Below are 14,281 nucleotides of genomic sequence, written 5' to 3' on the forward strand. Positions count from 1 at the left end.
AATTAAAATTTATACTCGAAATAAATTCTTTTCAATCGCGGTCAGCTCACTGGATTGAACCCCGTGACCTCTCGTTGCTAAGTATCAAAGCAACCACCGAGCCATGTTGCTGGCTGAAATGGAAACATTCAAGTCTAATATTGCGCCGGATCGTCGCGCTTTTTAATATATGTATGTATATCTAAGCCGATTTTGCCTTGCACTCGGTTAAAAGTTGTCTGAACATGCCGAAGCGTGCGTTGCTGTATAGTATGAATAGAAACTGTTGTTTATGTGAGCTGCTGTGCTGTGCTGTAGCCGGGAATTACATAGTATGAATAAAACTCAACAATTATAATACAACGGAACTAAAATCACTTATCGATTTAAGTTGATTTTTGACTTTCAAATCAAATGGTCAGTAACTACATACATACATACATACATATATACGAATTAAGTCAATTTTATTTAATTCTTTTTAAAAACAGAAACATACAGTTCATTATTTTCTTCATAACATTTTTTAGAAAGTTCCTATGTGTCTATTTTGCTATTTATTTATCCTTGAATGTTAGTGCCACTATAGGTTGCCCATGGCGACATCTATGGCCAAATTTTTGTACATAAGTACCAATATTGCACATTAAAATTAAAAATATATGTACTTAATTAGAATTTGGCTTCAAAAAATCAATTCTAACAGCACAATATATGTAGCTTCATATGTAAAATAACGAACCAACTGTCTATTTAATCAATGTACTGACCGTTAAAAATTAACTCAACAAATAGTATTACATGTGATCGTCTATTATACATATATTATGGTTACTGACCGTTTGTCTAATGACCTGAATGTACTTGATCGTTTGTCTAATGATTTGAATGTAGGTATCGACTTTTTATTTCAAATCTACTATATTTCTTTTTTTAATTTCAAATCTACTATATTTATTTTTTTATTTCAAATCTACTACTCAATAATGTCTATATAATAATAAGATTTTTGTTAGTTTTAAGTTAGACTTAAATTTGTAAACGTGTTTAAATCAAAGAAACATTTTCATGTTCGGTCAATTGTATTGAAGTCGACTTTTTTAAACACACGCGGTCTTTCAAATATGTAAAACAGTCTGGAAGTAAGCACGCATTTTTTTTTTATCAATACATATGTAATTTATTATCGCCTTGCCACATTTTTACATTTAATTTTTATCACATTTTTTACCATAATATTACGTCAACTGTTTCTAAATTCTCACGGTTTATATTATATGTATTGTGAAAACCAAGTATGTAGGTATTAAAAAGTTTGAAACATACAAACATACAAAGTGCCAATTTTGAATGACAAATACTTTTACCGTTTAATATCCTTGGGATAGAAAATTCCATTGCCTTTTTATAAGTTCATTATAATATTCGAATTTATAAGTTCTTTTTTGATATACATATATGCGTATATGTATATATATATATTACATAAATATGTACATATTAAACATAAAACAATGTTGCGTATATGTATGTACATCAAATATGTGTCAGCTTCCTGATGATTATTTTTTGACTATCGATGACCGAAGAAGATGACGAATCTTTTTATCTGGTTGGTTTTTTTTATTTCAACTTTTGACCTTCGAGAAATTCTGTTTTAAATAACGTTATCATTTTAATGTTGCTTGAAAACAATAATATTTTTAGAGCAATTATTGGTTTATTATAAAATATATACATTCGATTGCCCCTCAGTTTGGCCGTAAACGTAAACGTAAAATCTCAAAGGCGGGTGACTTTCTGATGACAAAGTCCAACATTTTCGTTGCGCTATTACTTAATGCTGGATACGAGATTTAATATTCCAGATATTCGAAAATGTAATTCCCAGATCCTTAAAAAAAGAGTCGTCGATCTTATATCCAAATTCAATAGATGATTGAGATCTGGAAAAAGAGACAATGTGACACTTGTCAATGCTGAAGATAATTAGAGTAGGACCAAACAAGTGAATCTACGAAAATCGTTCTGTAACAAAAGAGTATCAGATGAAGATTCAACGCACCTAAAAAAATTCAGACCATATAATAAAAAGTTGCAGTTGTGAAATATTTCCTTAATATCACTAATAAATAAAATGAATAGTAAGGGGCCGAAATTTGAACCCTGTGGAACACCAGAGCAAGTTGGGTATTCATCAGAAGAGTAAAATCCATATTTCACAAACTGACGCTGACCCCTTAGATAATATGTAAATAACTGAGAGAGACCATCTGAAAAACCATATCCAATTATTAGTTAGCGAATAAGGATGAAGTGATTCACTTTGTCGAAAGCCTTTTCAAAATCCGTGTAAATAACATCAGTTGAATATTACATACTATCCAAACAATTGAATATTACATACTATCCAAACAATCTGTTAATAGAAAATGACAACAAAGTCGTGGTCATTGAACGTTGTAGACGAAATCCATGATGCTGATCAATAATCATATTTTGTAATCAATAATCAAATGGTCTGTTTTTACTGTTCTATTAAAGTCTGGTTATACTGGCACAGCACAGACCGACAAACGCACGTAAACAGCAGTACGAAAAATATTAGCCAGAACATTCTATATGGACAGTTTCATATGTTCCGTAATATGTACGTGGCGTAGATGTTACAGCAGAAAAGTCTTTTCCGTGCACTGCTTTATAGCACTACATATATAATATAAATATACCTTAATATGTGATCAATTAAAGATCGAAAATAATAATGATGACCATGTCAAAATATTACTTGTTCTGTTTCCAAAGCAATTTCTTCTTAGATTCGTCGCATTCAGATCTACGGTTACTGTAAATTGTAAATGTACATTAGCATCAGAATAATATAATAATATGATTAGGTACTAACAAAATTAAATTAAAATTGTAAAATAGAAAATGATCAGTAGATCAGTAGCTATTAAAATAGATATAAAATATATTGTGAACATAATTTAGTAATAATAATAAGCATTTAAAAATAAAAAGATCTATGGTTATGACTTTTATGAATATCCGCATCTCTTTTTCTCCGTTGTAGTTGCAATCCACGAAAGCGCAAGTTAAGCTTTTTTGAATAAGCCACCTTACACAGCTACACGGTGTTTTAAGATCACCATTCAGTAGGCAATATTAACAGTACATAATCAGCTCGTATTGTATAATTTAATTTAAATATCTACTTAGTAAGTATGAAATTCTTACATGGCTGTGAAATGGTTCCGCATGACCTTAACTGTATGATTACAGGTAATTAAATGCGAACCTCATAATATCAATTAACATACATAGTTGAGCACAGCTGGCTACGCCCCGCAACGAAGAAGGGGAGAGGATATGGAGCACGCGAGCCACACATTGTGAAACACTGCGTATGCACGGGCATACGACGTGTGATAAAAAAGTACGGAGAGTGTGAAACAGCGGTTTGATCTGAATTGGTCATCCTCATAGTCTTATGAGTAGACACCGGATAGTCACAGTGCTATCCATTGCTCCATTGTTGTAAATCCATCTATGTAAAAAAGGTTCGGCAAACCTTTAACAATGCATTTACAACCTTTGAACAATACGCGGCACCATCTGGGTCCGGTGTCTACTAATGAGTTCTGCCATTCTGTCATCTTCTGATGTTTTTAAAAGAAATTTGTTGGATATCAATTGATTTGAAATTATTTTTATCTAGGCGTCTTCCCAAATAAAGTTCAATTTTATTCTTTAATCGATTCGATATGATGCGGAAATGTTTTAAACCATTTTAAAACTACTACAATAAGATATTTGAAATGTTTCACGATAATTTCACACGATTATAGTGATCTTTCAATATTTTTAAGTATTGCTTAGTGGTCTTAATTCGATTTTATGTGTATTTAAAATATGATAAGCAATTTTTAAGAACATCTTTTGAGCTACAAATATTTGTAAAAATTCAAAGTCATTAAGAAATCTTTATCCCATTTTTATGATTTGATTTTCAAAAGCTTTTTACTGTTCATACATATACATATATTATGTTCAGAATACATATTTTAATAGCATTTTTACTGTTGGTATTTATATTACAGTTGAAGTATATCTTTCAGTTTTAATATAGAATTTTGACTTGGAATATATTCTATCTAACCTGGTATCAACTACCATTATAGTCAAAGTGAATTTCCAGGTGTAACGTATTTTGACAAGTTGGAATATATGCCGTGTAACACACGTAGGTTGATTCAGTCCAACTATGAGTTGGTATCAGGTTAGATTTTCGTGAAAACATCAATCCGCTAAGAAATTGTATTGGAAAGTCACATTTTTGTTTTGAACACACTTTTAGAGTTATCGTAATACGATAATCATTACCGTAATTCGTAATACCAATTATTAACGCATTTTTTAATTCTAAAACATTTATTAAAACATCAAAATGTCAAATCTCAACTGTTATATTACAACTGGTACACATTGTGCACAAAGTTTATTTGCGCTGTAATTATAATTTTATTTATTTTGTTGGGAAAATTAACAGTTTATTAAATTACATAAATTGATAAAAGAACATAATTATTTTTAGAAAAACCATTAAGAATTTTCGCATATAGTTGAATTGTATTACCTATTAGATTTTGTACATAATTTTTACAAATTATACCTACAATAAATACAGAAGATTTGTGACGACAGGAAAGATGATTTTTTGCCAATTTTAAGGAACCATTTCAACAATGATCAGATAAAATTGGCAAACTCTGATAAGATCGTTTTGAAGTCACAAATACCCCCAAATCTAACCAGCAGTATGACGGATCGAACCCATTGATCACTTGGTGTTAAACATATGTACATGCTACTTGTACATACGTGCTACCATTAAGCCATACTGCTGGCTATATATATATTTATACCACCAATATTAGAATACATATTTTTTAAGTAACGAAAAAAGCAGGGGGTGAAAGCGAGGGGTTAATAAAAACTAAACACCGCCCTGGTACTTTTTTAACCAGCAGCGTGGTCTAGTGGTGAATGTAGAATTATTTCGTACTTGATGTTACGAGTTCGATTCCCCGCTAAGTCTCGTTGCTGGCCAGACCTTGATTTGTCTAGGTCGATCGTTTCTTATTAGAATTTGCCAATTTTTCTGATTTTCATTGAAACGATTCCTGTAAAATTGGCGTTTCCTTCCCAATTTTCTGTTGCAAACCTTTAGTTATTGTTATATCTTAGGTTTCGCCATATTGCTCACCATAGATGTCTCTGTGGTTGTTTATCGAATATAAAATTCGTATTGTTACATGAAAGTTATTCATCGTTATTTATCGTATTAATACGATGTTTGTAATATCTGACCATAGATGTCAGATATTGTTTAGATTTACATGTATCTATGTAATAATTATATGGACCAGGAAGGCGCATTTGGGGTTTACCTGTTAAAGCCTTCCTGGTATATTTTTATATATGTATGTGAAAATATGTATGTAAAAAATAAAAATAAAAATAAAATAAATAAAAATTTAGCACTACACATAACTTCAGCTATAATAGTGGCATATTCAGAAGAATAATCTTCCGAATTATTGAATGAACTATTGCAAAGGTCGACTCTATCAATCCCGAAATTTTAAATTTGTTGAATAAATCGGTGTTTCATTAGTTTTTTGTTATCGTTTGAGCATTGCATGCATTCATTGTATTTTTTTATTACACCTCATACAATGCACATATGAACACTAACTACACTATACTCGTTGTTTTTTTCTTATCTTTCATACTTAATTTCTTGTTACTTTTTTTCAATTCTCACAAGATATTATAGAGACGACGTACTAATGGCATTTTCTTGTTGCAGGCTGTTTGGCACGAAGAGGTGCGCTAGATGTCAAGCGAGCATATCTTCCTCTGAGCTGGTGATGAGGGCTCGAGATCTCGTCTTCCATGTGCATTGCTTTTGTTGCGCCCTGTGTAACATGCCCCTGACCAAGGGGGACACATTCGGCATGAGAGACTCATCCGTATACTGCAGGTACACAAATAAATAAATAATAATAAATACAGTTCAACGATCGCCGGTATAACGTATGAAAAGTAATCGGCGCGGAACGACAAGGACTCGTTACAAGGTTCGTTGATTTCTACCGTCTAGAGCTGAATGCGAAACTGAAATTTGGCGATGCGACAAAATCGGCGTGGATTCACCACCTTCCTCGTATCGTGACCCCTTTTGATTAAATTAAAATATCGTCACATTTGCGTTAAAAATAAACGGGTATTTTAACACGATAAAGAAAAACATATTAAACATAGATTTTTCAGAATGTAATATTACATAAATGTGATGGTCATATATGTATGTACATATATTACACTATTAAAGCCTGAAAATTGATAAATCCTAGGTTTTCCTAATAAATCTTAGCATTCAGTGTAGTGAAATGGTGAAAGTTCGAAAAATGCTTCCATTTCGGGCTTTCAGTGAATCGTTGATTGATTTTTAATAATTAAATATTAATTATTATTATTTATTCATTCTTAAAATATTGTATATATGTATGTATAATATAAGTTGGGTAAATTAAAATCATTTTGCAAAGAAAATTTGAATACATTCACTACGATAAATGCTAAATTTATCAATAAAACCTAGGATGTATAAATTTTCAGGCTTATACATCATCATATGTACTTAGTTAGGTTCGGTATTCATTTAGAGTTGTGTGATAAGTATATTCTCTACATTCAATCTGTTTCTTAACTTTGTTTTGATTTTCGATGGAAGTGGCGAAGAATCGTTTCGTAGATCTTAGAATTACATAATTCTGCACTTCATGCAGAGTCCAGGCTGCATTCAAAGAAGTAGTAAATGAGTGCAATTCCTTCTACATATAAGCTCAAGTAATATAACTGAAATTCCATTTCAAGACGCTCGTATTCTCCTCTTTCAAACTCGTATTAAATCCGCTCTCACATTTCTCTAGAAATCGATTATAAATACATATGGATAAATTTGTATAAAGTTTAAATACTAGGATCTTCAAAATTCGTACGTATTGTACATATTACATATGTAACGATTCATGTAAGTGTTTCATTCTAGAATCTGGACTATCGTCTGCAAATCAAAAGCACGGTTAAATAACGTGTAAATTTACACGTTTGCATACGATTGTTTTTAATTCTAGTGTTGTATGTAGACCTTTTAGTAAAAGGGGTAATTAAATTTGCATTTGATACACATCAAATAGAACACTATATGTACATAAGAGTAATTGCAAGAAGATGCAATGAGTAGATTTATTTTTAAAGTGTTTTGTTCATTTTATATATGTATACAAAATTAATATATTTGCATTGAGTATATGAACTTATTTTAAAACTGATATTTACATACAATTAAAGTCATAATTTAAGATAGAAATCATGCAAAAATGTTAAATTTTATATCATTGCTTGCGTTGTATTATCTACACATATGCTACATATGTATATACTTTTTTTTCAGAATCGTTTTGCTTGCGATTTCATATCATATACACATGTATGTACATATATATATAAACTAATTGTTGCGATAACACACTTATGAGTTTATATTTCATTGACCTGCGTGCGCTTAGGTTATCTGTTGTGACTTAAATGTCAAAATATTGCAGTAGAATCTAATGTGTAATTGTTTTTTAAAACTTATGTAATGAAAAATCATGTGTACAATATATATATATATATATATATATATATATATATATATATATATATATATATATATATATATATATATATATATACATTTATTTGCGAACAAGGTTGATGATGTATACATATACGAGTACACTGATAATAAATGAATAAACTTGGCATTGTGCGACTGTTTTGTTTACGTAGGTGTATAGCTTGTTGCGATAATTAATGTATACATGTATGATAAAATGGTATTTACAAATACGTTTTCAGATATATGTAATGTAACATATGAATCCCATTTTCAAAAACTTCTAACTTTTAGTCTCCAAATCTACCACTATGAATAGCTACAGTTTAATTTGTACAATTGTGTAATATGTATAATTATACAACTTTAAATAGTTTTTCAGTGTATGAAAATATCAAAGTTTGATACTAGTGTTACACAATTTTACCTATTGTTATGTTTCACTTCAAAAACTTGAGTTAAAATTCCTGCAGTCTTCAAATCGTTTTGATACTTTGCCATTTTGCGCGGTTTGGTCAACGATGGATATTACAATCGATTTTTATAGTTTGATGGTGAAAAATAATAATTCCATATAATGGCAGAATTTATTTAATTTAAAACTTTTCTTTAATATTTTAATTTAAAACTATGAAACTTTTAAGCTTCGCTCGAATGAGTCGGATTTAACAATTTACTTTATTTTATTTTATTTAATTTCAACAATTTACTTTATTCGGATTTACTTTATTTTCCAAACAGAATTTAAAATATGCTATATTTATTGCATCATCTCCAAATGGCCATAGTAGATGTTTTTCAAAGCCTAATTTTTATAATAAAAATTGCTATAATCTTTTATATAAATATTATACAAAGGAATACATATGAAGTATAATTAGGGGATAGAAATTATTGAAAATAATTTTCATCATATACTTATAGCCCACAAAATTTAATAGTTAATAGCTTTAAACTCTTTCGATTTAACTATATTTGGAAAAAATCATTGTTAAAATAATACCCCGAAAACAACCATAATTTCAGTATGAATTTGGCATGATTTTTTTATCCGATTTACATACCTATTTTATATTGATTAATATCATTCGCCCAGATTTAAAAAAAAATAAAAATCAAGTAGCCAGTAGTAAAGCTCGGTGGTTGCGTTAATGCTAGCCACCGAAAGGTGCTCGGGTTCAAGCCTATATAGAAGAAAATTTATTCGGAGTATTTCTGCAGTGCTTCAGGTCAGACGAAATCAGAATTTATCTGATTTCATTGAAACGATTCCTCATTAAATTGGCAAAAACCAAACTACCTACTATTTGAATATAATTTGAAGTTTATAATCTATAAATTTAAATATGTATGTACATATGTACAAGATTTATACTATACATAGGTGTCGATCGGGAGGTAAAATATAAATTGAATTAAAAAAAAGTAAATAAATCGATATTATTTGATCACCAGTCTTTCGAAATGTGTATTTAATCAGTGAACTCATCGAAATGAAATAAAATCTTTTGATTTGAACATAAAAAAAATTCAATCGTTGTCTGGTATTAAAAAATGTTGTGTTAAAAAATTCAATGTCTGCTTTCAATATTAATTTTTAAATGCTTTTTATTATTACGAAATCATGTTCACAATACATCTTATATCTACTGATCTACTGATCATTTTCTATTTTACAATTTTAATTTAATTTGGTTAGTAATCATAGTATTATATTATTCTAATGTTAATGTACAGCATAATACGAAAAAGAGATCGAAAACCTATTAACAATTCTTATAAATGCTCATAATACATCTAATACATAATATTAATTAAAGACTCTCTAAAGTCGATGACCTAAAGCAGATTGTGTGAAGGTAATCTGTGAGAATATTAATTTGACTAATTTCAGTGCGGTATTGTTTGCGAAACTTTCCTTTAAAACATTTCTAAAGTTGTCTGTGTATGTTTTTAAAAGAAAAGGAAAAAAATAAAAAATAAAAAAAGGTATTGATCATTTAAACCATAATGTATGTATGTATGTATGCCAACTTACAGTAACATGTGTAATACCGTTAAAATAATATATTATTTGAGAAGATGCGAGTAGGTATTATAATAAAAGAAAAAAACATACAAATATACATCGCAGAAGGCGGAAATGATCCGAATAACCGCGCATTTAAAATAAAATTATAAATAACGAAAAAATATATCATGAAGACGTCACGTGCCGCACATATCATCATACGTGGAGATTGTAAAGGATCGTTTAGGAGCCGGAGATCTCCACGGCCAATTTCCCTCATCAGAAGAATGCGAGATGATGTCGCTAGATAAGCGACAGAAGAAGTGGAGAAGATAACTGGAACAACTGGCCCCCGAGTCGAAAATAGTCCGATTTGAACGCGTACACGTTTATTTTAGTACGAGTTTGTGAACGATACTGTTATATTATATGTCGTGTGTTCTCAAAGCCGATTTACAATTGTAAAAATGTCACAACAAATTAGTACAGTGCGGCTCAGAGACGTTAATTGATTGCATTCCGACGGCCTGCTCTCTCACTGTGTCGCTGCCTAGAAATTCTTCCAGCTTGTTTTTGTTTAATTAAATATTGAAGTAAAAAAAAAATTGAGTAATTCAAATTAAGTGTCTGCCGTCGATTTAACCATTAACCGTTTGCTACCCGTCAATCGATACACACACACACACATTATATATACCCACACATGTCTGTGCAAGTATTTATAATACTGATAAAATATAATTCAACTATTCATAGCTCATATATATGTACATATACATACATACATACATAGGTAAAAGCCATTTTTAATATTCGATTTCCTTCATTTTAAAAGTGTATTTTACTCAAGTTGATCCGATTAGCGCGAGACGAGAGTCAAGCAAGCCGTCGCATTCGTGCAATGTGTTGTAACATTGTAAGGACGTTAAATTATTTCTTTTAAATTATTTCTTATATAATATTATTACAATATAATTCAATGCTAAGTCTTTAATAATATTACTGTATGCTTTGCTGTCCATAACATGACGTTGACAATTACTTTTATCGTCTAAAAAATATAAATTTCCATTAATATAAATATATAAGTATTAAATAAATAAATTTATAATAACACTAACGTATTTTATGTTAAAATTTTATTAATGTAAAAAATTCCAAATACGAAACAAAAAATTAAAACTAACCAAAAATTAAAGTCAAATTCTACCGACCGCTAGACGCACGAACAATTTTGTATTTCTTGACCAAAATGCAATGCGAAACTGAAACGAAATGTAATTGGCCATTGCGGGTCGAGGGGGGAGGGGGTGATTGCGATAGCATGTACATTTTAAGTCTCATGCTAGAGATCAGTATGACTATAAATACTTAATAGTTTTATTGTTAAAATATTTTAATTAACATAATTGATTCAAACAAGATAATGGATTTTCATTGTATGTCGATAATTTGAATTGTTCAATAGAAACAAAATGATAAATTGGTTAATTGTTTACAGTTCAAATTAAGATAAAAAAACTTTAATTTACTTGATGATTACGAGTGGCTATTTTTAATAGCAAAATAGTAATGATTGCATAAGAATCCGGTGTCACGACAAAACGTCCGGTGTCACGACAAACGTCAAAACAATTGTAATTCATTTCCTACTTTTCATTATTTTCACTCTAATTTAAATGACAACTACTGGAGAGAAAACCCTTTCACAAACAATTTCAAATAGAACTGTAGAAGTTTGTTTGTTTGAAATCTAGTATTTAAAAACAAAACTAAGATAAATGCATGTATTTATATTATATAAATAAAAATTCGTTTTTTTTATTTTTTTGTCTCCTCTATTATATGAGGTTGAGGTTAAATAAAATTAAACGAGCGATTCTTGTATGTTTGTATAGGCAATTGTATATCTGTCAATTTTGTTAATGAAATTACCCGTACTGCCTCTTTCTCACCCAAAAATACGATTGAAATAGTGCTAATTGAAAGAAGCGCTAAATATTTGATCGGTTAAAGTGAATGATAAAAATGCAGCTTTTGTTTCAGGATGCACTATGAGGCGCTGGGGGAGTGTGGGGCGGCGGCGCGCCCCCCTGAGCTGCTGCCGCCCCCCTTTTTCAACGGAGCCACCGGGGGAAGCGCCCCCCGACAGAAAGGGCGCCCCCGGAAAAGAAAACCCAAGGATTTGGAAGCCATGACCGCCAATTTGGGTAAGCTATACAAAAACCGACCCAAAACTAACTATTCATACACGTGGCATAGCGCGAATTTGTATATTACATATAATATTCCTTGGAATGTGGCGATCTTGAATTTTGCTATAAATTTGCGCTTGTTTGTGTGTTCGTTTCGCTTCGAAAAATTGATTACAATAAATATAATTCGTCACGAATCCTCGACGACGCGCAATTTGCCTTCCCGGGAACAAAAACGGTAAATGGCCGATCGGAATCAATCGCGGTTTGATCGAAACCAAAACGTCAACATATTTATATATTTTATGTGTAATAAACAAGTGATCGATCGGTGTAAAGTGACTCAACTCCCTATATAATAAAAATGATTTTAATAATACATTCATCCCAAATAACATCAGAAAATATGCAACTCTATAATCGGAATATGTAATTTTTTTAATTGAATTTTTTTGTTGCTATTTAATTATAATTGATAAAATATGGTGTCTTAGCCTGGTTAACCATCGGATTTTAAACAGGACAGTGTCCCTTTGCGGCGGGGAAAATTACCAATGGGCCCGTATTGGTAGCACATACATAAATTTAATAATATCTAAAGGCTAGCGGAAATACCTATCTTCTTCCACTATTAACCTAAACACGCCTTTGAAATATTCAACGTTAATATAATATTGATACTAATAATCCCAATCAATTTATTTGACAAATAATTTTAATTTGAAAACATTATAACAATTCATTGAAACATATTAAGCAATTGCCCAGTTCGGCTTCTGAATTTACTACTTTTTCAATTGCCCTAATTTCCATACGATCTTTAATCATAATATTTTAGCTTGTAGATTAAATGTCAGTGCAAAAAGAAAGTTCCAGGAAAACTGCAGCATTTTTGCAGTTTAAGAGACCGATAGACATGTTGATTTATCATATAAGCAGTTGGGCAATTTATAGAGGATGTTTTTTCTAGAGGTTTGTTTTTAAAATTGGCTTTTTACTTTTTCAGCGACAGCCAATTTGGCAGTTGACAGCCGATTTGTACTCAGTTTGATTTGTCATTTTACTGTGAACAACGCTTAAAAATTGTACAAATTTATTTCGAAAATCGCAGTTCATTTAGCGTGATTATTAACTTTTTACAGTCGTAAAATTGCCTTTAAAATCGTGTAATTATTGAACCTTCGGATTATTTTCTGCGGTGATAGTAAAGTCGCTAGTCAACGCCTATAAATCAGAGACGATAGACAATTTGGAAGCCTTCGCCGCGGTATTGCCGATATACGGCCTCAACCACTAAAATTGGCATATAATCATCTTACAATACATTCAATATTATGATCATTACCACGATTTTTATTTCTTTTTAAAGTTCTATGCCTTTAAAACTCCACTTAAGTAGCAACAAGCTAATGGTTAGTAGATAGGAAGAATTTAAAAAAATTATTTTTTAATGCTTTAGCTTTGTTACGCTTTATTGTATTTTAGTAAGTGAAAACTTACTCACGGAGTAAATTGGTTTTATGAAGTTACGTTGCATTTCTATTGTAAGAAGCGTTGCACTTCTATTCCTATGAGCCTTTGTACTAAAATAGTATGCTGAAATAGTACCCAAGACTTCACTTCCCCATCTCCCTTGAGAATTACATAATAAACTTAAACACCGAATCAAGTTGTGAAGAGCGTTTCATCAGTAGATTGTTAATTTGTTCGATTTTATTAAGTATCTTTCATTTGTTCAAATATGGGAATCACCATTATCGAACACTGTTAAACCGATGTCAAAACATGGATAAAATATCACCGAAAACACTCTAGGGGATGAGTTTTGAGAAGATTGCGACGGCACAGACTAAGCATGACAGCGTGTTTTATGCATGTGCAAAACTATCTAATTAAAACACGTGCCGAGTACGATTCTGTGTGTTTGAAACTTTAGTCTGTTTCTTATCTCGTGTATGCATACATTTGTAGATTTTACCTCCATGCAGTTCGGATTTTTTAAGTAGGGCTAAATACATCCACGTTTAAAACAATATCGAAAGGTCTCATAATCGCGATAGGCATCTTAAACGTCAGCGCTAAAAAATGGATCTCAGATAGTGCCATTTGATACCTGATGGCCTCTATTTTATTATCGTCTGGAAATTGCAAAACGGGTGCGTATACGTATTCTTTTTTTATCGCCCCGATGCTTTTTACAAGGATCGTTGGTTTTTATTCCGTTCGATGATTTTTTCGTGGCTTGACTCGTTTTCCCTTTTTTGTCACCCGCTTCTCGTTTTTTGCTCTCGGCTTTTTCTCGACGAGCACGGGCCAGATTTTTTAAAACTCGGTCCAAAACCACGAGATATTACAGGAAGTGCG

The 14,281-nt window shown here is 31.0% G+C and overlaps 1 protein-coding gene across 2 annotated transcripts in view; it reads left to right on the forward strand.

Annotated features, from left to right (window-relative positions):
• Window positions 1-14,281, forward strand: part of LOC143922744 (protein apterous-like) — a 128,195-nt gene that overhangs the window by 74,005 nt on the left and 39,909 nt on the right. For both annotated transcript variants that reach the window (XM_077446083.1, XM_077446084.1), the window contains exons 3-4: window positions 5,855-6,028; window positions 11,769-11,932. In XM_077446083.1, the coding sequence (XP_077302209.1) occupies window positions 5,855-6,028; window positions 11,769-11,932 (338 nt within the window). The remainder of the gene's footprint in view (window positions 1-5,854; window positions 6,029-11,768; window positions 11,933-14,281) is intronic.

Source organism: Arctopsyche grandis, chromosome 2 (genome assembly GCF_051622035.1).
Source record: "Arctopsyche grandis isolate Sample6627 chromosome 2, ASM5162203v2, whole genome shotgun sequence".
Lineage (NCBI taxonomy): Eukaryota > Metazoa > Arthropoda > Insecta > Trichoptera > Hydropsychidae > Arctopsyche > Arctopsyche grandis.